The 21,933-nt window shown below is 43.2% G+C and overlaps 1 protein-coding gene across 1 annotated transcript in view; it reads right to left on the reverse strand.

The window, feature by feature from the left end:
• EXOC6B (exocyst complex component 6B) overlaps positions 1-21,933 on the reverse strand; it is a 442,705-nt gene that overhangs the window by 90,737 nt on the left and 330,035 nt on the right. Inside the window, exon 20 of the mRNA XM_054029651.1 lies at positions 8,446-8,519. Within this exon, the coding sequence (XP_053885626.1) occupies positions 8,446-8,519 (74 nt within the window). The remainder of the gene's footprint in view (positions 1-8,445; positions 8,520-21,933) is intronic.

The following is a 21,933-nucleotide window of genomic DNA, read 5'->3' on the forward strand; positions in this document are numbered from 1 at the left end:
TTACAAGAAGGATGTGGAAAAATTGGCGTGTGGGGCCCAAAACTGGATACAGTACTCCAGAAGAGGCCTCACCAATGCCGAATAGAGGGGAATGATCATGTCCCTCGATCTGTTGGCAATGCTCCTACTTATACAGCCCAAAATGCCGTTAGCCTTCTTGGCAACAAGGGCACACTGTTGACTCATATCCAGCTTTTTGTCCACTGTAACCCCTAGGTCCTTTTCTGCAGAACTGCTGCCTAGCCATTCAGTGCCTAGTCTCGCAGTGCATGGGATTCTTCTGTTCTAAGTGCAGGACTCTGCCCTTGCCCTTGTTGAACCTCATCAGATTTCTTTTGGCCCAATCCTCAAATTTGTCTAGGTCCCTCTGTATCCTATCCTTACCCTCCAGCGTATCTACCACTCCTCCCAGTTTAGTGTCATCTCCAAACTTGCTGAGGGTTCAATCCACGCCATCCTCCAGATCATTAATGAAGATGGTGAATAAAACCGGCCCCAGGACCGACCCTTGGGGCACTCTGCCTGATCCCGGCTGCCAACTAGACTTGGAGCTACTGATGAACCCGATGATCTAGCCAGCTTTCTAGCCACCTTATAGTCCATTACATTAGCTTAAATACAATCCTGAAATGTCAGTCCTTGATTTGTTTGGCAAACACACCCTGTCTTTCCTTTGGCGTCCTCTCATTCCGCTCCAACCTTGTCATCGCTTTCCCAAAATCTTTCACTGGCTTTCTGTCTTGAACACATCAAATTTAAGCTCCTCCTCCTCCTCACCTTTGCCCCTATTTCACAAAGCCCCTCCATTTCAAACCGTCTGTCACTTCTTGTCCACCAAGGATGCTCTCTCCCTAAATCTCATCTCTTCCATGAATTAATCTTCCACTGGTCTCCTCACCAACAGTCTCTCCACACTTTGTCCTGAACAGGGATCCTGTGTTTTGTCTTGTCCATGTTAGTCTCTAAGCGCTTTAGGGCAGAAATCACATCTTATTCTATGACTTGTAAAGTGCCATGCACCATTATGACACTATCTAAATGGTTAATGATAAGGATACTCTTCAGATCAAGTGCAATAAAGTGAAGAGTCAGGAAAACTGAAGTGTTTTCCTTGAACAATTTTCTTCAAAATTCTTCTGAGACAATGATAGTTCCATGGCTGGGACAAATGTCCCATCGTTAAGTCAGCAGCTTTCATGGAAGAACGGGAAAAGGACGGCAGAGATCTGGAGCACACACTCATCACACAATCCTTAATACTGTTCGAGTTTGTACCATCATTTTGTGTATTTCAGCTTTTTACCTATTCATAACATAACTAAAATGAGAAATGATCTGAGAGACTGTAGATTTCTTGCCTGGCAGAACACGGATAGCTCTTTCCCAACAAAAAGCAGGATGACAACAGATCAAACCATTATCACTCGGAAAAGGAGAAGGTTCTTTGAAAAAAATAATTGGGGGTAGTATCTGCCTCTTTGGGGATAAAGGATTGTGCTACAGAACTGACTTAATTACCCAGTGGGCCCCGAATGATAGGAGCTAAAACATTCCTAAAATACACGGCAGCTAAATTCTCACTTTCGCAAGCAGCAAAATGGGCAGATTTTTTAAAATCTATAAGACGAAGGGAAGCTATCGAGCAAGGCAGCTCACTGAAGGTTCCTTTATCGATGGCAACTCCATTCAGCATGCATAGCTTTCCTAGCCAGCTCAAGAGTGACAGCTTCCAAGCATGCAGAGATTATTGGAGTGTATTCAGTTTCACAGGCAGGGATCTTGAGGTTAAGGGCATCCACCTCTGGCCCTCTTCATCCCCCATCAATCCTGCCTCAATCAACAGGTTAAAGGTGAAAGTGGGCCTTATCACTCAACTGGTGTCCATTTCCCTGATCAGATGACTGCCTCACAATCTCCTGCAATTAGAGGGCATCTGCCGTCAGGGTGGGGAGGAGAGGTTTGTTGCTACCAACAAGCTGGCTAACACCATCTAGCTACGACTGTTTATAATCACTCTCCATTACATGGCAGATATTTCAAAGTGACAGTTGTCTGATCTAAGCTGTAGGGAACTGATGACACATTCAAAGGGGCTTATTATCCCTAAGGAAGGCAATGAGAGTTGAACGAGCTCAGCAAAGTGCAGGATCAGACGCCAAATTTTAACAAATAACTAAAATGTGCTCCCAGTCTAGATGCAACTTTTCCTATTCACTGAGGTTTTGGGTGGAAATGGAGTTTTATCTGATTGAATATATTGTTTGCTCCACCACTGAAGGAAAAACAGACTAGCAAAGACATCCACATAAAACGAGTGCTCAGACATTTCTTTGCACAGTTGTCACAATTCGACCTCTCACAGCGTTGGGGGGAAAATTACATGATTCTCACAATAAGCTTCCAGTCTACTCCTTACTTAGATAGGACCATAAAGTTACTTCATAGATGACAATTGATTCTCTGACCCGGGAGAGTTTACAACAAAAGGATCCAATCTTTCTGACAATTAATATCGAACCCCCTGCAACATTTACTCCCAACAATATCCACAGGAGTACACTGTAATGAAAGAAACCCAGGCAGAATTTTTCTAGACTAACTGAAGCACTAACAGTATATGTTTGCACTCCCGATTTTTTGTTTGCAGGCTCTGGGGAGTATCTAGGCTGGCTAAATCCCCAGCATGCCAATACATCCTTTCTGGATCAAGGGTGTTGGGTTTTGATGGAGTCTGAGCAGCTGAATGAATTAGGGGTTGTGTGAGCTTAATATAATTGAACTGCAAAAAGCCATGTTTAAAGTACCATTAAGACTAGCTTAAACCCCCCAAAGCAAGGAAATTCAGAGTTAAGGCTCTAAATCCGCACTGAACTCATGCCTTCGTGCCTTTTAACTTCTTGCAGAGCAGTGTTAGCTGAAGACCATGTCAGCCTGGATTTCAGCACAAACTCTGATTCATCTTTCCTTTGTGAGTCAGACATTTAGCATTAAGTAATTTATTGATTTTGAAGAAAGGCGCCTTTTTCAAAACACTTATTTTTTAGTGCCCCAAAAACACATTCTGAGCCTAACAAGCAAGCAAAACATTAGACTGGATTCTGGAATCTGCTGCTAGCTCTTTTAGGATGGTTTAGTTGCTCCACAGAGAATTCCTCCATCATGTTTTCAGGAGCTGCAGGATTGAGAGAATCATCCTATGCAACACCCATACGGCCTATGGCTAGGTCCAAGAGAGGGAAGGGGCATATTCAGAATCAGAAGGAGTGTATGTGGCTGGAGTGCTCTGCTCTGGACAAATGGAGTAACCCATTAGGGGGCCATTCAAAGCCACCAGGAATTTGGACAGCCCTTGACAGTCCAAACCCACAATCCAGGAGGAAAAAAGGTGACTTAAAGTCACCTTGCCTCTTCCTATACCCATCAAAACGATCTTTCTTGAGAAGTGCAGTTCAGATTCAGGGTCACAGTTCCTTCCAAGAAGGGTGTACTGTCTTGATTTGACATGACACTACCATAAGGAGTCGGAAAGATAAGAAGGGGACGGGGGCAAGAGGACTAGGTGACAATAAAAAGATTTTGATGACAGGACGACGTGGCCATCTTGAGGATTTGTTTTTACTTTTTTCCTTTATTTGTTGTCACCTTTCTGCTCCTTCACTTCTCCCAGGTTATCGGTGGAGATGAGTTTACAGGGACACTTCAGTGTCATCACCAACAGATCTGAAGAGGGCATTCAATGCGCAAGGAAAGGCATGGAACTTAGGCCTAGCCTCCCCACCCGTGTGACTGTGTCAGACAGAACAGCCTCATGGTTAGAGCACAGGAAGTCGCCATTAGAACACTCCGGGTTCCTCCCACAGACCTGTTGCATCTTGTCTGACATTAAGCTCTTGGTAATTCAGTTTGCTCACAGATGAAATGAGTGTTATCCTTACTTGCCTGTCTCAGAGGGGTGTTCAGAGGCTTACCCTAATGTTCCTCAAGCACTCGGAGATCCTCACTTGGAGGGCATTATCAAAACCCAAGGTGTAACTACTCACAAATCTCCCACAGGACTAGCTTATTAATGCAGGGGTCATAAATGAAACAGTTGTTTAAATGGGGCATAATGAACCCATGACTTTGCATACGATGTATTGCTTTCCAACAAGGCATTATGGTAAAATATTTTCAAAGACAGGCAACTACATTTAAATATGGATTTAGAAGGCTAACTTTAGGCACCCGTTTTTGAACATATTGACCTATAAAAGTTAATTTTGTGCCTCTCTAGGCTGAGCTAAAAGACCCAGCTCTGTTAGCTCAAAGAGTGGTCCAGCGAGTCACACTGTATTAGCATAGGTGGCACAAGTAGCAACCAAACCCTATGAAATGAGGGGACTGAGTGGGGATACAACTCAGAGGGAGAATTAGAAGTACTGTAATGGGATGAAATGAAGGAAAGGAAAATTTGCACCGACTATCAGGAAAGACATCCGGACGGTATAAAGCTATAGCACATTCTCCTCCCACGGGAGAGGTGGAAGCCCCATTGCTTGGGGGCATTACACACTAAATAGGAAAGAAAACATCTAGGCATATGGCAGCAAGGCAATGCCTCACAAGCTGTAGCTCACTGACATCAACAATCCAGGAAGCCATCTCCTGCAGCATCAGCAGACTGGAACTTTTAAGCTACTTCTACCCTGCGCCTGAGAGTGCATTTCCCAGAGTGGGTAGACAGACAGGCGCTAGCTCTGCTCCAGCTAACACACTAAAATTAGCAAGTGGCTTGGGAGGTGATTAGGCTAGCCACCTGCGTGAATACCGGGGAGGTCGGGTGGACTTGTAGTTGGGAGGGTCGGCTGACCCGGGGCCTGTGCCACTGCAGCCCCATTGCTCGCACTAGCTTGATCAGATCTAGCACTTGACTGTCTACCCTTACTGGGAAGCACGCTCCCAGCTGCTCCAGACCTACCTAGAGTGCCAGGCTGAGAGAGACGGGGGATACTGCATGAGGAGCTGGTCTCTCCCTGACAAAGCGGTCTACAGAAGGATTTAGTTGGAGAGCTACTGCAATAAGGAATGCTCCTGCACTGGCTGGGAGATGAACTGGATGGAACCTAATGGGACATTTTGTCATGTCTAACGTCTAGGATTCTGTGATTAACGCCGCGATTAGCCACGTTTTGCAAGGTCTTCTCTTTCAACTGAAAAATGTGCTTCAAATATGCAAGTGCGTGTGTGGACCAAAGACATGTCAGAGGGTTTGTCAAAAGCAAAACCACTATTTTAGCTTCCCCTTCGGGGAATTATTCAGTTTAACTGACAATCTCTCTCTCATGGTTTGAACATTGCAATGTGTATTTCATCAAAGCATGAAACAAGCCGTTCTTGACATCTTTTAACAAGTATTTCTACACATTGCTGCACACTCAGTGGGACGGGCAGTCCCCGTCCAGGTGTGGCCAAGGACTAAATCTAAGCACTTGGTGTCGGGCTCATGCAATTGCCTGTTTTCAACCTGCCTCCAGTTTATGAAACTAGCCCTACGCAGAGAATAGAAATACATTTTCTTGGAAAAAATGGGAGAATCTGTGCTTACTGTCAAGCTGTCATGGCCCGTTCTGGGGCCATGCTTTCATGCTGCTGGCTGGCGAGGGTAGCCTTGAATGCAATTACTTCCTAGCATGAAACTGACAAGAGCGACACAAAGCAGACAGCAAGGACGGTGCAGACAGCATTGCAGTACAAAAGGTGTCCATTAGCAGGAGGCTAAACCCAAATCTTTCATTTCATCCAATTTTTACCACCAAGTTTCTGATTAAAACATGAACTGCAAATCCACGTTAAAGAAATACATGCATCTCACCAAATAACCTTCCAATTAACTTTGTCATGTCTATGAATGACCAATGAATTATTTAAAAAAAAAAAATCCATCTTTTCACTTTTTATTTCATGCTTCTCATAAAACAAGGGAGGCTACCTAGGATTATACAGGTAATGTAGGAAGTTAGGGAATATGGCGGGAGAGGGGGAGGAAAGTGTATTTTTGAGGGAAACATCCTTTGATTGTCATTCAACGTAAACCCACAACCACAACTGGCTTTGGGAAACAGTAAAAGACACATCTAAAATGTTCGCTGTTTGACAAGTGGTAAGCAAAACAGCTGCTATAAACTCAAAGCCAGCGGTTGTCTAAGTCTTACCCCACTGAAGTGGTTTGAAGGGGTGACTTTCAAATTTAGCTCTGTCAAGTTCCTACGGTTTCACATGATACAACAGTGACAGAGCAAAAGTGTCCGTGGAACACCCCAAACACATATTTATAGAAAGACAAGGGTTCAGGTTTTTTAGAATTGCCTGTGGTGAGAAAGTCAGCACGGCTCCATGTATGTGCAGGAGGTGCACAAAATTCCTTGCAGGATCAGGGCTTCACACAGTGAAAATCTGTGCAGACAGGAAACTTATATTTATGTAAAATGTCATGCACTACCCTGTATGAACAAATGATATCTGTACTTCCCAGAGGTTTTAGAATGACACAGAATGGTCAATTACCATGTGCTACCCAAGCAATACCCTACTTGTATCAAGACAGCATCACTCCGACACTCAAAGATATGGCGTTGCCTGTCCTGAACTGCAGATTCCACTAGGCAGGCTAGGTAAGTCAAGTTTTTACTTTACCCCAGCACAGATTACATCTTCGGCAAGTTATCAAAAATGCCGAAGACCAGTTAGTGGAAGAGAAAGAACAGAATACACTTAGTAGCAGGAAACTTACAAACAAATACAATTAGAGAAAACGTGTGTAGAGGAGAGTATTTGACCAAGGAGCAGAAATATTAGAGAGGAAGCAACAAATGGACCATTGTCTAGCTGTATCCTGGCTCATGTTGAATTCACTGGGGTGCATACTGCCCTTATAAACCATATTAACATTACACATACACCAGCCTACCAGTTAATACACTGCTTCATAGAAGTTAAACATCTGAGAAGCATTTATAGGGCATTTAATTCTTTAGAAAAACCCCACAGCTTTCCTCTTCAAAATCCCTGCATTCATCTCTGTATCTTTGGAGAAGAACCAACACCCCCATATTACCTAAAACACAAGGTCATGTGTGCTTAACTGACAACTCTGTATGTGATGTTGAAACACTTCTGTATGCAAAAGCTTGAGATTCGGGAATGACAACTCATTTCTTTTCTGCGAGGCATTTAAGACAATATTGCAAATGGACCTTACATGTAAGCGAATGGACAAGTTTGATATGGAAACAAACCGGGCAGAATTGAATTCCCAAACATAAGTGGGTGTGTGAAGACTCATTATCATCATCAAACTTTAACGTAGCTTTGCACAAGTGTCATTGGATGACAGATTACAATGCACATCAATTGGATTCGGAGAGGGTTCGCAATCCATTATGGGTTAAAAGCTGTTCCGGCATGAATCAGAGTCACAGTGGTGAGGAGATCATCGATACAAGGGATTATGCAGATTAAAGAAATACCCTATGCATCTGAAAGTTTTCAGAATGCAAACTATGTCAACCCTGCAAACAAGAGGTACTGCATCATTATGGCAGGAGAGACAAAGCAGAGGGGGTTTAACGGACAAAAAAAGATTGTTTTAATAGGAGAGAAACATCAGTCATCGAGTCCTACTTCATTCAGACTTTCTATCCAACCCCATCCATCTTCAGTGCCAAGAGATGACAGGGCCCTGCTCCCTTTTTCCCCCCGCCTGGTATATCAATAATGCCCATTTCTACCATAACAAATGACTCGCTAGAATGGCCCTTTTCCCTAAACTGGCTTGCCAAGCTCTAGGGATGCCTTAGTACCTGCTACGGTCAACATGGCTATAATGGGATCTCTTGTGAGGTAGGCATCAATGGGCGGAGCCTTTTGTACCCATCTTCATAAACAGCCACTTTGTCATTCATGGCTGGGGAATGTCTGCAAAAGAGGGAGCTGGGAGAAAAAAACACACACACACACACCCTACACAACCCAGAATGCAAATTCCTTCGCCCTCCTGAAACGCTTCTCCGGGCATTATCTGCGAACAAAAGTGCTCCATGCAGGCGGTCTCTGCATCACTGCTCTCTCTGTTAGCAACACCTGCTTAGTGTCAGCACAGAGAGTTTCAGAGTTATCTTTTTGCCATGTCTGCAGAAGCCAACCAGAGCACAATGGCCCATTGCTTGGGGTCACTTACGTCTTTCTCCCTTTCCCTACACCAACAACTTGTTCACCTCGGCCACTCCTAGGACCCTGGATAGCTAAATAAGTTGGCGGTCTTGAGTACAGGAGAGAAAGGGGGAGAATATAGGTCTCTGGCCTGAATCACCAATGCCGCTTCCCCTCCCCTCCCTTTTCCTTAAGACCTGATGGTCTTCAGTCACACATCTTAAAAGAAAAACAAAAAACAAAAACACAAAGACTTACTTGTCTCAAGTCGATGAAGGCCAACTGCAGTGTGTCCCCTTGGAACCCAGGCACTGGCCCGGATCTGGCAAACTCTGTGGGAAAGAAAAGAGGATAAAAAGCGCCTTTAACTAACCATGGACAGGGAGATTGGCAGACGGATGACAGGGAAGACAAGAGAGACTGGGGGAGAGGAGGACTGCACTTCTAAGGAGTCATGTCTCCCTCCCTTCAGCTTCTTTGTTTGCCCTTCAAAATTTGTGTCATCAAAACACCATTAATTCCACCGTCCTGACAGCAAGGAAACTGTACTAATTCGACCTGAAATTTATTCCCATGAGCCGCACTGGGCTTCAGAGTATTTGTTTTGTGAATGGACAAACAACTTGCAAAGAAGAAAGGGGAGGTGGGGGTGGAAAAGTTTTTCCTCTCAACACAATAAAATCTTCAGCTGTGAAACTCTTTTCAGTTCCGAAAGCTATTTATATTTTAGGGCACTGAAGGTATTTTCTAATTTCACGCCTGTCACCGGGTTCCATAAGCATTCATCAAAAAAATATGCCCAGCAGCACCATTAATTATTCTGCAGCAGATTATCTGCATTTTCGGGTATGAAACATTACTGCCCATATACAAGCACCCAAAACGGGAAGAACTGCCCCCACTGTTTGGCCTATTTATTTATTTTGGAAGTGGACTTTTGACATCTGAATAACATTGGTTTACAAAGCAAAGAACACTTCCAAAGCCACGTTTGCCCCTTTCTAGTGTAATCCGGCCCCAATTCTACAGGTGGTTTATTTTTCTTCTAATGTATTGGTTAAACTTAGTCCAAAACTAATATGTGGGACTACATTATGATTTCAGGTTAGAGGATCATTTCACAGCTCTTGGTCGATAATTATCACAAAGAAGCTGATAACCGTATTTCTCCTTGCTGAGCACTTGTGTTGAAGGCCATCTGATCTTGCCCAAGTTTACTAAACCAACCATTAGAACGACTCTTCATACAAAACCAGGACCTCACTTAGATACAAGGATCACGGCTGAATCTCCAACCTCACTTTACTCCCTCATGTCTAAGTGTACGCGGTTTGTGAAGTCACCTAGGAATACCATACGCCAACTGTATGTCCTATGCTTTTGCCTGGCTGAATTTTGTTGCTTTTGTGGAATTACAGTATGTCAAACTGGGACAATTTGCAGGAGACACCGTTTACCATGGCTGTACAGAAGAAGAAAAAGTGCTCCAAGCTATAGCTTTTAAATAAAATGATCCCAACACCCATGATTTAGCAGCTACTTCAGCACGGTTATGCATCATGTCAGGACGTTTTAAGGTAGGGGAGCAGTCCTCAGCCTAGCATGAAGCCTCCACAGCCCCCGGGCCCCTGCTGAGAGCAAAGGAGGATAAAAGCAAGGTTTTACTTCACATCTTCATGCCAAGACTAAGGTACTGAGGGATAATATATGGTTACCCACAAAGCCCTAAATGCTGCCACCTCACTCCATATGTTCCCTTCACTGGAAGCCTGCTTCCATTATTTCTCTCACTTTAAAGTAATACCAAGAAGGAAAAATACATCTAAGAACCACATTTTTAAGGCCCTGATGCTGCAGCCCAGTCACTTGAGCAGTCCCATTGGCTTTAATGAGACACATGGAATTTGCCCCATTTCCACATTCTCATGCAATTAAGATCATTTGTCCCCCCTCCACCGCAACCTTTTCATTCAAATGTCGGAGGAGGCACATCCTGCAATTTGGAAATTGGCTGCCATGTCCTTTTTAAAGTGCCAGTTTTCAAATGTCAATAGTTTTACTTTTTAATATTTTAACATACCAAAATAGTCTAAACTGGCATCATGACTAACCGCTCAATCAAGCATTTCTAAAGTGACTCTCACTGTAGTACAATAAAGGAACAGAATATTTGGAAAATTGAAGCAAGTTGTGTTTTGTTACAGAACTCAGAGAGGCAGTCAGATTAATAAACAGGTTTTCAAAACCAAAATTCCACACCTGTGCTACTAACAGAAACTTAATTTAACAAAGAATTTAACAAAAAATCTAATTTAAATTTCACCATTCAAGATGTTTGGCAAAGAAAGGTCCACCTCTGATGGTCCCTAAATATGGGCCCGAGGCCTAAATTTAGGCATGTGTGTTTGACAAGTTTGGTTTGGATTTACACTTGCACATCATGGAGATTGTACAGTTAAACTAGGCTGCTCAGTTTCTAGTCGATTTCATTTTCGGAGTCTCCAGCTATCGCCCATTGTGCTCCAGTGTCGGGGCTGCAAACAGTCCAGGGGAAAGTTGAAATTTAAAGTGACAAACTATTTTCATTGAATTAGTTTTAAATTTCATTAAACCATTTATATGCATGTTACTGTGCATTTTGTATAAACTTATTTAACAGACTCAATTTCACCCATGTACTCAGGGGACAGTTCATGCCCTAAGAGGGACTTAAGCAATGCAGAGGTCTCATGCTGGTGCTCTGCAAGAGGCGATTTTCTGTTACATGCCCATCCCTACAGCATCTGGGCACATTCACATAATAGAAAACCCCCATATTAAGCATCTGAATACCACACACATTTTAAATGCAGGAAAAAGCCTTCTGGCTTCCCAAGAATGCACAAAAAATATTATCACTGAGATGAGCAACAGAGGGTCCTGTGGCACCTTTAAGACTAACAGAAGTATTGCTCCCAATACTTCTGTTAGTCTTAAAGGTGCCACAGGACCCTCTGTTGCTTTTTACAGATTCAGACTAACACGGCTGTCCCTCTGATACTTTTCACTGAAATGGCGTATTTAAGTGGCCTGTCTACAGGATTATTGCACTGGGGCACTGTGCTGTAACAAAGGAGTGTTTTGAGAGGGGCAGGAGTATATTCTTGCTTCTATAGATGTGGCCAAATCCTGTTATATCTATAGCCGAGTGAACATTGGGAGAAATATCAGAAATTATTTTTTTGAAAAAAGCCAGTTTGTAAATTCAAGTGTCTAACAGTTGCTAGAAACTAATTTAGAATTCTAAAGTCAACTGTAAGATTCCCAATTTGTGCAGACACCATCTTTCAACTATTCATGACAATTTGTTTGCAAAAGATCTGCTGCTGATATCTTGAATGTTTCCAGATAAGCAATACATTCCCAAATCTTGTGATCTGTTTAGGGACAATTCAAGGTAAAATCCATCCCATTCATTACGTGTGTCTAATTATTAGCTCTGCTCTAGTTATGTTGAGGAACCAGGTTACAACCCTGTCTGTAGTGGGGTGTAACACACTTTAATAAACAACTGTAATAAAGTATGGTCCATCCTGTACAGGGAAGAGTAACCCATGTTACAGCACCGCTGTATTAAACATACACTAACTCAGTAAATTCTGTAGTGCAGACTGGCTCAAATGGTAACTCCTCAAAAAACTGGTGGAGGCATGGATTGCATGAATAATACATCCAAGGACTGAAACAGCCTATGAGATCATTATTATATTACTTGTATTACAGTACAAATGAGATCACAGATATTGCTTATACGATGCAATGTGTACATTGACTTCAAGGGATTGGAACAGGAATGAATGGGGTGTTTCACCACATTATTATTACAAAGTACTGCAGCACCCTCTGTACTCATAGGTCACATTTTACATACCAATGCCACAAACTTATCTGGGGAAAGGAAATGTACAAAGTCCTTTTAAAAAGGAACAGAGCTTTAAAGGAAAGACACAGCCAGTTCTTGGTTTTAATCTCCTCAATCAGGTTTCAGTACAGTTTTCTCAGAACGACCCAGCACAGTGGTGGCCTCAGCACTGTCAGATTCGTTTATTGTACTTTCTCCACTACCAAGGCGAGCGGCGAGATAGAGCAAGCCACCTACCATACGGCCCCTTGAGCAGAAAATCACAAGAGAATAGAGCAGATCTGTATGCGGCTGTTTGTACAAAGCATTTAGCCAGGCTAAAGGTTTGAGAGGCTTGTGTTCAGGCCAAAGAAGTAATGTCTTTGCAAGGCCTACAGCTAGGGCCACCCAGGGCAGGTTACAGAGGGACTCTAGCCTCTTTTCCAAAAGGCTTCTCCAATGAAAGAATCAAGGAACTGTTAAGCAATGAACAAAGAATAAAGAGTTCAAACACACAAGGAAAAAAGGCACCCATTGTAAATTAATGATACAGAATTTGGGAATCTCCTTTCATATACTGTAACACAGCTATACATGCAAGTATACAGAGATTCTAATACATCGTGTGTAGTTAGGAGTAAACACAGCTGGCTTCTTTATTCCCAAATTCACTAATTTAGGGACAAGGTTTTCTGCATCATACGTGTCCCACCTTCAGAATGATGGTGTGGATGGGTGGTACAACGATTTTATCATTTACTGTAACCTGCATAATTTGCTCATGGTTTCATTACCTGTGAATAATGCAGTTATCCCAAACTTGTGCCAATTAAACCTTTAAGCCAAACCATCAAGTTCTGTTTTTTACACACACACACCCACACACACACAGCCCCTTTTGTCACTGTAGTAGCTGAATTTTATATACACACACTATCTATATATACACACAGGTTTTTTATATTATACCACGTGTATTATGTATTTCACACACACACACACACACCCTTGCAAAATCCTACCTTCCCATTTGCTCATGCTATGCAATATTTTTGCCCCAGGTCAAGATGATAATTATAGAAGCACATTTTCTGCATGGGCTCATAAACGCTCAGAAGAGTTTTGCAAAGCTGACACATACACTTTCTTACTCTTCTCTTCACAGACATTGTTGGTAGGACTAGTGGAGGAGGTGGGTTTGCAGCAGACCTTTGGAGACAGAGAGGGGGGCTTGGAGTACAACAGCTGAGAGGCTATTGCAAGCAAAGGGGTGGCATCAAGGTAGGGTTTGCCTGAGCCCTCCCCCAACCCTGTTTATGGGATTATGAAGCTTCATACAGACAAGATTTAATCCTAGATGCTACAATGAGTCTGGGTCAAATCATAGTAGAAGGGGACAAGGGTTTTTAAATCAATTTGATATTATGAAAGTCACTGAACAGTAAGGAAGCAGAAAGGGCAGGAGAAAGACTTGGTAGGGAGGAGTTGGAAGAAACAATTTAGGAAAATCTTGGGTGGCAGGAGAGAAGCAGGCTCCTCCTATCAATCTGGGGAAACAGCAGGAGGGGAGGGCTAGCTTGGTAGGTAGCAAGGATAATCAGCACATCTGGAAATGAGGGAGGAATAAAAATTAAACATGGCAGCCCTGATGGCAATCCTATAGAGTATCTAACGAGAGCTCCAGACCTCATAGTGCTCCATAGCTGGGATGTATAACAGCGATTGAGTCTGAGAGTTGTAACAGTGCTGGAGCATAGCTGAACAGCATACAGGGTGGAACTTGAGATGTAGGAAAGAGAACACGGGAGCGAAGGGCAAACGGAGAGAACAAAGATGCAGGTGTGCTCAAATGTACGTATGCAGAGGTGGGTGACTGAGATTTTGAACAGAATTGGGAAGAAGAATTGAGTGAAGAGAGCAAATACACAGCCATAAGATCCATCAAGGGAAACACCAGACTGAGTAAGACGACTAAAGGACTTGGGGATGGATAGGAATTTGAATGACAGATGGTGACAGGGCTCATCTGCATACAGAATGAAGACCCCAGGAGGATAGGAAAAGGAGAGCAAGATGTATGAAGGAACAGTTTCCACCAGCAAGAAAGTTGCCTGCTATGGAGTTAGTCTCAGCTTCCATGGTGCCGAAAAGGTCTATGGCTTTGTCTACAAGATCCTGGGCAAGGAATGAATTTCCACTGGTGAGCGGGGTCAAGCATAGTATGTACACGTGTATTATATCTATTTATGTACAAAGGGCTAATTCAGCAGGAGATGCATATTGTGGATGGCTCAACAGTAATAAGAATCAGATTGGGATACTTACAGAAGGGGGTGGGGGCAAAAATGTGCTCAGAAAAAAGGAAAACACACATCATCTATACACATTTTGGACACCTACATATACGGTATGCCTTAGTGTGTACCATACATTTACACACATTCATCAAAAAAATCGAGATGTGCATGTAACCTAAAATAAACACGTGCAGTAACTTTCCTCTCTCTCTAATCCCACCGCATTGTTACTAGCACTCGCTGCCCTCTCGTGTGTGTGTGACAAACATCTCACACTTTGGGTGCAGTATAATAAATGTATTAGTGGTGGTGATGATGATCAGGGTTAGGGTGGAAAGAACTCTTAGGGGGTCAAGTTAAGGTGAATGAATTTGGAGGAGAAAAGTTCACTGTAGAGGAGTCTTGAAGGAGCAGTAACGAGGCGGATGAGGAGCACTGCAGGTGGTGTGGAGGACTGCAATGCTTTTAGAGAGAATAAATTACAAATCAAGCAAAGCTTCATATCCTTTGGTTGCCTGAGATTCTGCAGGAAGGTGCTGGGGTATGAGGATGTAGGCACAAAGAAAAGGAACAGGGATTAAATACATGCCCTAAATACAGTGGATTAGAACATATAAAACAAAGCACAGTTTAGTTGCTAGAAGCTAAAAGCAGGAATCAGCTTGTGGTAAATGCCACATAGTGCAAAAATGGTTGAGAGAGAGAATCCTCAGTAGAATCCAGTGTTAGCAAAGGAACTGGTGACAGGTAAGAATACAGAGGTCCAGAAACGCTGAAGACAGTTAGTTGGGCCATGCTGAAAAATGGAGTGATATTGGGAGCGAATCAAGTTTCTTGCCATACAGGGGAGGCTCCTGTTTCAGCTACTTCACAGAAAGTGTGCCTCTGCCACAAATGGCTAATAGGACACCATTAGAGTACAGTTTTTCCTCATCAGGGTCCTAAACAGAGCCATGCTGCTGAAAAGTACCAGGCATCCCACTCATTTCAATGGATGTCCAAGAAAACTGCGGTCACTACAATTGTTTGTGGTCATCGTATAGGTGTTTATCTGTACCGCTGAACAAATAGACATTTCACACAAGACTGCTCACTGTTGTATTAATTTCAATGGACTATATGGATCCAAAGAGTCAGAGGCGTTAAAATGACCGTGCCGCTGTCCAACATTTAACAGTGTTAAACAAGGTTCACGGTTTGGTACACAGAGACCTCAGCCTGCTTAGCACCAGGGCAAACACGCCTTTAAAAATCTTTTAAACCTTTTGCTAAAGATATGGAAAAAAGTAAAACTAGTTAAAGTATTAAATAAGGCTTTTATTTTAACCATAAGCCTTATTCCCTTTTCCTTTAGCTGTAGAGAGATTTTATAAGGAAAACCCATTTGTTGGACAGTCCGTTAGATGGTATTAACTGCCCTTTTTGGGGGAAAGAGAAGTGAGTTGAGATCGTCTGGAGATGTTATTGTTAAAGTCCAATCCCGTTTCCTAGAATACAAGTCAAGACAAACATGCACAAAAGGGGAGAACAGCAAAGAGAGAAAACGCAACTTCAATCTATGGTGTTGACTTTCACTTCCACCCTCAGTGCTGGAAAAACAGTCCCACAGAACACGGTTTTATCAGCCGTCCCGAGACCTGGCAAACTTCTCCCAGAATCAGGCTTTTTGGGGCATTGCATTTAGCTGGCTCTTTTGTCACCTGCTCACAACAGTGTTGCAAAAGATACAGCATTGGCCAGCTATGCCAGACTCTTATTAGACAGTAAGAAAAAGGAGATGGATAGGAAAGAGAAGAAATAAGGAGGGGAAGGAAAAGGACCCATTGGTGGGAGGGGTGGAGTGAGGAGGGAGGGGAGAAATTCTCACATCTCAGGTGGTGTTTGGGATTCAGCTGGAGCCAGTGGAGGTGGTGATGTCATCTGGATTGCTCTCTGGGCCTGGTCTGGTCAGGATGTCTCTCAGGATCAGGATGTCAAAGGCCCAGTGGTGTCAGAGTGCATGCCAGGGTCCCATGGTGGGGCTAGCAGCCATGAAGGTGAACTTCATTCCTTCCCCTTCTTTCAGTCAGTAATTTGTGGGCTTGTTCTCCACTTCCCCCCAAAAGTCTTCTTTTCAGGACTCCAAAGGGAAGTGATGGGCGGAATAGCTCATCCTCTCATTATTTTGTCCACCAGTGAGGCCTAATTTCAGTTAATTGATTTTCAGTCCCACGTTTCTTATTTATCTTAACACAGTCCCTGAGTTCTGAGGAGGCCATTTTATTCACAATAATCCAGTCCATCTCCCTTTTACACCTTTTCCTATCAACATTTATATGTAATTGGAACATTTATCCACTTTCCCACAGTTGAGATCACAATTAGAGGGCACAATTATAACACTACCACTTCCTCTCTCATTTCCCTCCTTCCCCACTACTAACACGTTTGAGCATCCAATGAGAAGTTAAAATTATACGGCAGACTTGTAAATCCTCAAAGGATGTCTAACTATAAATGAGTGTCGTCTGTTTCCACGTGCAGGAATTACAAGCAGTTTTAGTTCATGGTAGAATCCTCTCAATTGCTCTACGTGGCAATGAAATCACTCTCATCCCTAATGTTGGTACCTCTGTTGGTGTTAACACAAACACTGGTCTCTCATTTGCCTCCAAAAGGCTATGAAATTTGCCCCAAGGATAAAGATTAAAGGATGGATGCAGCGACAAATGGAGCCCTGAGTGTAGTTTTTGTGCTTCTGAATTTAGGGTCAGGCTCTGGCATAAAAGATCTGGCTGGTGAGAAAGAAATACTAGAAGGCACATTGATAGGGCTAGCGCAGGGGTGGGCAAACTTTTTGGCTTGAGGGCCACATCGGGGTTCCGAAACTGTATGTAGGGCTGGTGTAGTGTATTAAATTGCTCCCCATAGGAATGTGCTACTTACGGGGTACTACTTACGGCTGCCAGTCCTGGTGCTCTGCAAGTAGTACATTCCTACGGGGAGCAATTTAATATACTACACGTGGCGGCTCTCACAGCCCCACCACCCAGAGCTCTGGCAGCACGGCAAACTCAGGCTCCGGGGGAGGGGTCAGGGGCTAGACTCCCCAGCCGGGAGCTCAAGGGCTGGGCAGGACGGTCCCGCAGGCCAGATGTGGCCCGCGGGCCGTAGTTTACCCACCTCTATGCTAGCGGCTCCTAAGACCAAGGATTACTCAGCCAAAAGGGAACTCTAATTATGGACACATCTCTTTCCTTCTTGATATTTTAGAGCAGTGGTTCTCAACCTTTCCAGACTACTGTACCCCTTTCAGGAGTCTGATTTATCTCGCGTACCTCAAGTTTCACCTCATTTAAAAACTACTTGCTTACAAAAGTATCACAGCTCGCTATTTCTGAAAAATCGCTTACTTTCTTATTTTGTCTGTATGAAATTTTAGTTTGTACCGACTTCGCCAGAGCTTTTTATGTAGCCTCTTATAAAACTAGGCAAATATCTAGATGAGTGATGTATCTGTGACGTTGTGCAGTCTATATGGGTTTTATAAAAACATAATAAGAAGTGAATATAATGTAACTGGAATATGCTTCATGCAAAAGGTCTCTTGTAAGGTATCATTACAAAGCTTATAATCTACTGAGTGTGATCATCCCATTTGTATAAATGTACCACTCTTGTATCTAAAACTAGAAATATGAAATATAACTCTGAGGGCCTATTGTAATTATGTAAAGTATGGGCCATTAATAATGGTTTGGAATCTTGATGACTCCCATTAATCAGGACCATTGTCTGCAGATGGCTGTGTTTACCTGCGAGTCTTCCTGTATATGTGTGTGCTGGCAAGTGGGTAATGAAGTTTTGCAGTGACATGTGATCATGTCATCTGACCTGGAATCCATCTTTAACCTGGTGCTTTTCCAATGAGGGGGGGTGGAAACCCAGAGGGACAAAGGGTTCCCGCCTTATGCAAAAGATATATAAAGGGGTGGAAGAGAACAGAGGGGGAGAGGAGCCATCATGAAGAATCCCCTAGCTATCACCTGAGCTGGAACAAGAGCTGTACCAGGGGAAAGAATTGTGCCCAGGCCTGGAAGGTGTCCAGTCTGAGAAAAACTTACTGAAGCATCTCTGAGGGTGAGATTATCTGTATTCAGTTTGATTAGACATAGATTGGCGCATTTTATTTTATTTTGCTTGGTGACTTACTTTGTTCTGTCTGTTACTATTTGGAACCACTTAAATCCTATTTTCTGTATTTAATAAAATCACTTTTTTCCTTAGTCTCAATAAAAGACACGTTAGAACTGGTATCCTCTCCTAGTGTGTTGCACAGGGCCATGAGCAGATAAACACCAAGGAAAGCCCAGTAACCAAGGAGAAGATGCAAGTACGGAGGGGTACATGTGACACGTTGATAAGGAGTCAATGAGGTGTAAGCTATAGAGGGTGGCATGTGGCAGGAGCGGTAGAGAAAATAAGAAGAGATGAAGGCATGGATGAGGATGTGAACAGAGGTGAAATCAAGGCAGTGGTAGATACGTGCAACATTGCACAGGTAGATTTACAAATGTAGGAGATGGAAGGGGAGGAGAAGAGCTCATACGAGTAAATCAGTGAAGGAGATAGAAAATGGTTCCAGGACAGATGGAATGAGGAGTGTACAAGGTCAAGAATCAAATGAGGGTTGCACATAGTGGAGACAAGAGGTCTTGGGTGAGGAAGGAAATAAAACTGCTAAAGAGAAGCCCATCTATCTTTAACAGTCTGCAAGGCTTCCAAGATTTGCTTGAACAAGGTCTGAAAGGGTTCGTATTTTGACATGCAATATTGACGTATACCAATACACCCCTGAACCATTTCATTATCACCGTAGCATTTTATATCCTTTAAGAAAGGTCACATGAGGAAAATACACATGGAAGAAGGTGGCATTGCCTCTACTGACCAGGGATTCTACTCGTGTTCCCTTTGTGACTCCACACACACTAGTGCTGAAGAAAGCAAAATTATTTCAGTGACATATGAAGTCAAAGGTATGGTTCCTGAATGGCTGAGGTTGGAAGGGAAGGGACTTGCTCCTGTTTTGTCTTCCTAGCATAACATTCTCTTACTGAGAGCAATTAATACTCCTTGTAAGATTTTATGCTGGAAAAACAAGCATTTTTTGTCCATTTTGCTTTGTTTTCCCTTGCTGCTTAGCTCTGTTCTAGCGAGGAACATTCCAGTACATCTTGGCTAATAGCCATTGATGGACCTATCCTTCGTGAACTTTTCCAGTTCTCAACTGATTTATACTTTGGACCTATCACACTATGCCATGGCAACGAGTTTCACAGGTTAGTTGTGTGTTGTGTGAAAAACTACTTTCCTCTTGTTTGTATTAAACCTGCTGCCTATTAATTTCATCAGAGGACCCCTGGTTTTGTATTGTGTGAAAGGGTAAATAACACCTCCCTATTAACTTTTTCCATACCACCCTTGATTTTAACATAATCTCCCCTTAGTAAGCTCTTTTCTAAGATGAACAGCCCTAATCTTTTTAGTCTCTCTTCCTGCAGAAGCTGTTTCAAACCCTGGACCATCTTTATTGCCCTTCTCTGAATTTTTTCCAGTTCCACTATATCCTTTTTGAGCTGGGGAGACAAGAACTGGACACAGTATTCAAGACGTGAGAGAACCATGGATTTATATAGAAAAATATAATTCCAGTGTCTTATTTTCTATCGCTTTCCTAACGGTCCCTAACATTTTTGACTGCTGCTGTGCACTGAGCAGACGTTTTCAGAGAACTACTGATGGTGACTCCAAGATCTCTTTCTTGGATGTAACATCTAATTTATAACCCATCATTGTATATGTATAGTTGGGGTTATTTTTCCCGTGTGAATTACTTTGTGCTTATCAACACTGAAGTTCATCTGCCATTTTGTTACGCAGTCATCCAGTTTTATGAGACCCCTCTGTAATGCCTCACAATCTGCTCTGGACTTACTATCTAGAATAATTTTGTATCATCTGCAAACTTTGCCACTTCACTGTTCATCCCCTCTTCCAGATCACTAATGCCTCTCACCTATACATAAGAATGGCCCTACTGGGTCAGACTAAGGGTCCATCTAGCCCAGTATCCTGTCTTCTGACAGTGGCCAGTGCCAGGTGCCCCAGAGGGAATATTCCAAAAAGAACAGGTAATCATCAAGTGATCCATCCCCTGTCGCCCATTCCCAGCTTCTGGTAAACAGAGGCTAGGGACACCATTAACAGTAATATGATACATCGAAGATTAAAGAAACATCAGGCAACTGTTAGCTTTGCATATTACAAACCTTGGCAGTCCACACATGAGCAAGGGAAGGGGGCGCACAATAATTTTGGGCGAAGGCTGTAGTGCTAAATGAATAACAAGGTTTCCACGTGAGAAAATCTATGGAGCCAGCGAATATAGCGAAGAATGAAGAGATAAACAGTTGCATTGGGATCAATATAGGCACATTCTGGCATGCTTACTTATTGGGCTGCGGAGCTCCTCAAACTGGTTGGTACATCTGTGTTTCTTATTGACTATACCCAGGAGTAACTCCACCAGAGGTCTTTGGGGCCATCTGCCTGTCCCAAGTCAGGATATAGGAGAAGGGTTGGGCATGGGGGCTAGCAACTCCACCCCATAAAAAAATTAATTTGCTACAGAAACGCCAACAATAGAGATAACAGAGACTTTTAGCCTGGAAAAAGAAGGGCCTTCAACTCGAAGACGCATGACGCTGGGTGGTGAAAGTCGTGAAGAAGCCACTAAGCCGATTACCCTTCTTGCAACCAGGAAGATTACCATCGGTACATGGAACGTGAGGACCATGTACGAGTCAAGAAAGACGGCGCAGGTCGCAGCAGAGATGAGGAGCAACAACCTGACCCTACTAGGCATTCGCGAGACAAGATGGACGCAAGTTGGACAGAGACGACTGTTGACAGGAGAGCTGTTGCTGTATTCCGGACATGAAGAGAGCGACGCACCCCACACACAGGGAGTAGGCTTCATGTTGTCCAAGCAGGCACAGAAAGTACTGATTGGTTGGGAGGCACATGGTTCCAGGATCATCACAGCATCCTTCAGAACTAAAATGAAGAGGATTAAGATGAATGTTGTACAGTGCTATGCTCCAACCAATGACAGTGAAGAGGGGGACAAAGACTATTTTTACAACAGACTTCAGAAAATATTAGAGACTCTCCCAGACAAACACATTACCATCCTTATGGGAGACTTTAATGCCAAAATTGGACCTGACAACACAGGATATGAACAAGTCATGGGGACCCACGCTCTGGGAAAGATGAGTGAGAATGGAGAGAGATTTGTGGATTTGTGTGCACTTAACCTGGTCATAGGAGGTAGCATCTTTCCTCACAAGTGGATCCACAAGAGTACCTGGGTATCGCCAGCAGGCACGACAGAAAACCAGATCGATCATGTCTGTATTAGTAAGAAGTTCAGAAGATCTTTGCAGGACGTTAGGGTTAGAAGAGGAGCAGACGTAGCGTCCGACCATCACTTAGTGGTGGCCAGATTGAAGCTGAAGAAGAACT

This window comes from Malaclemys terrapin, chromosome 5 (assembly GCF_027887155.1).
Source record: "Malaclemys terrapin pileata isolate rMalTer1 chromosome 5, rMalTer1.hap1, whole genome shotgun sequence".
NCBI classification, from domain to species: Eukaryota; Metazoa; Chordata; order Testudines; family Emydidae; genus Malaclemys; species Malaclemys terrapin.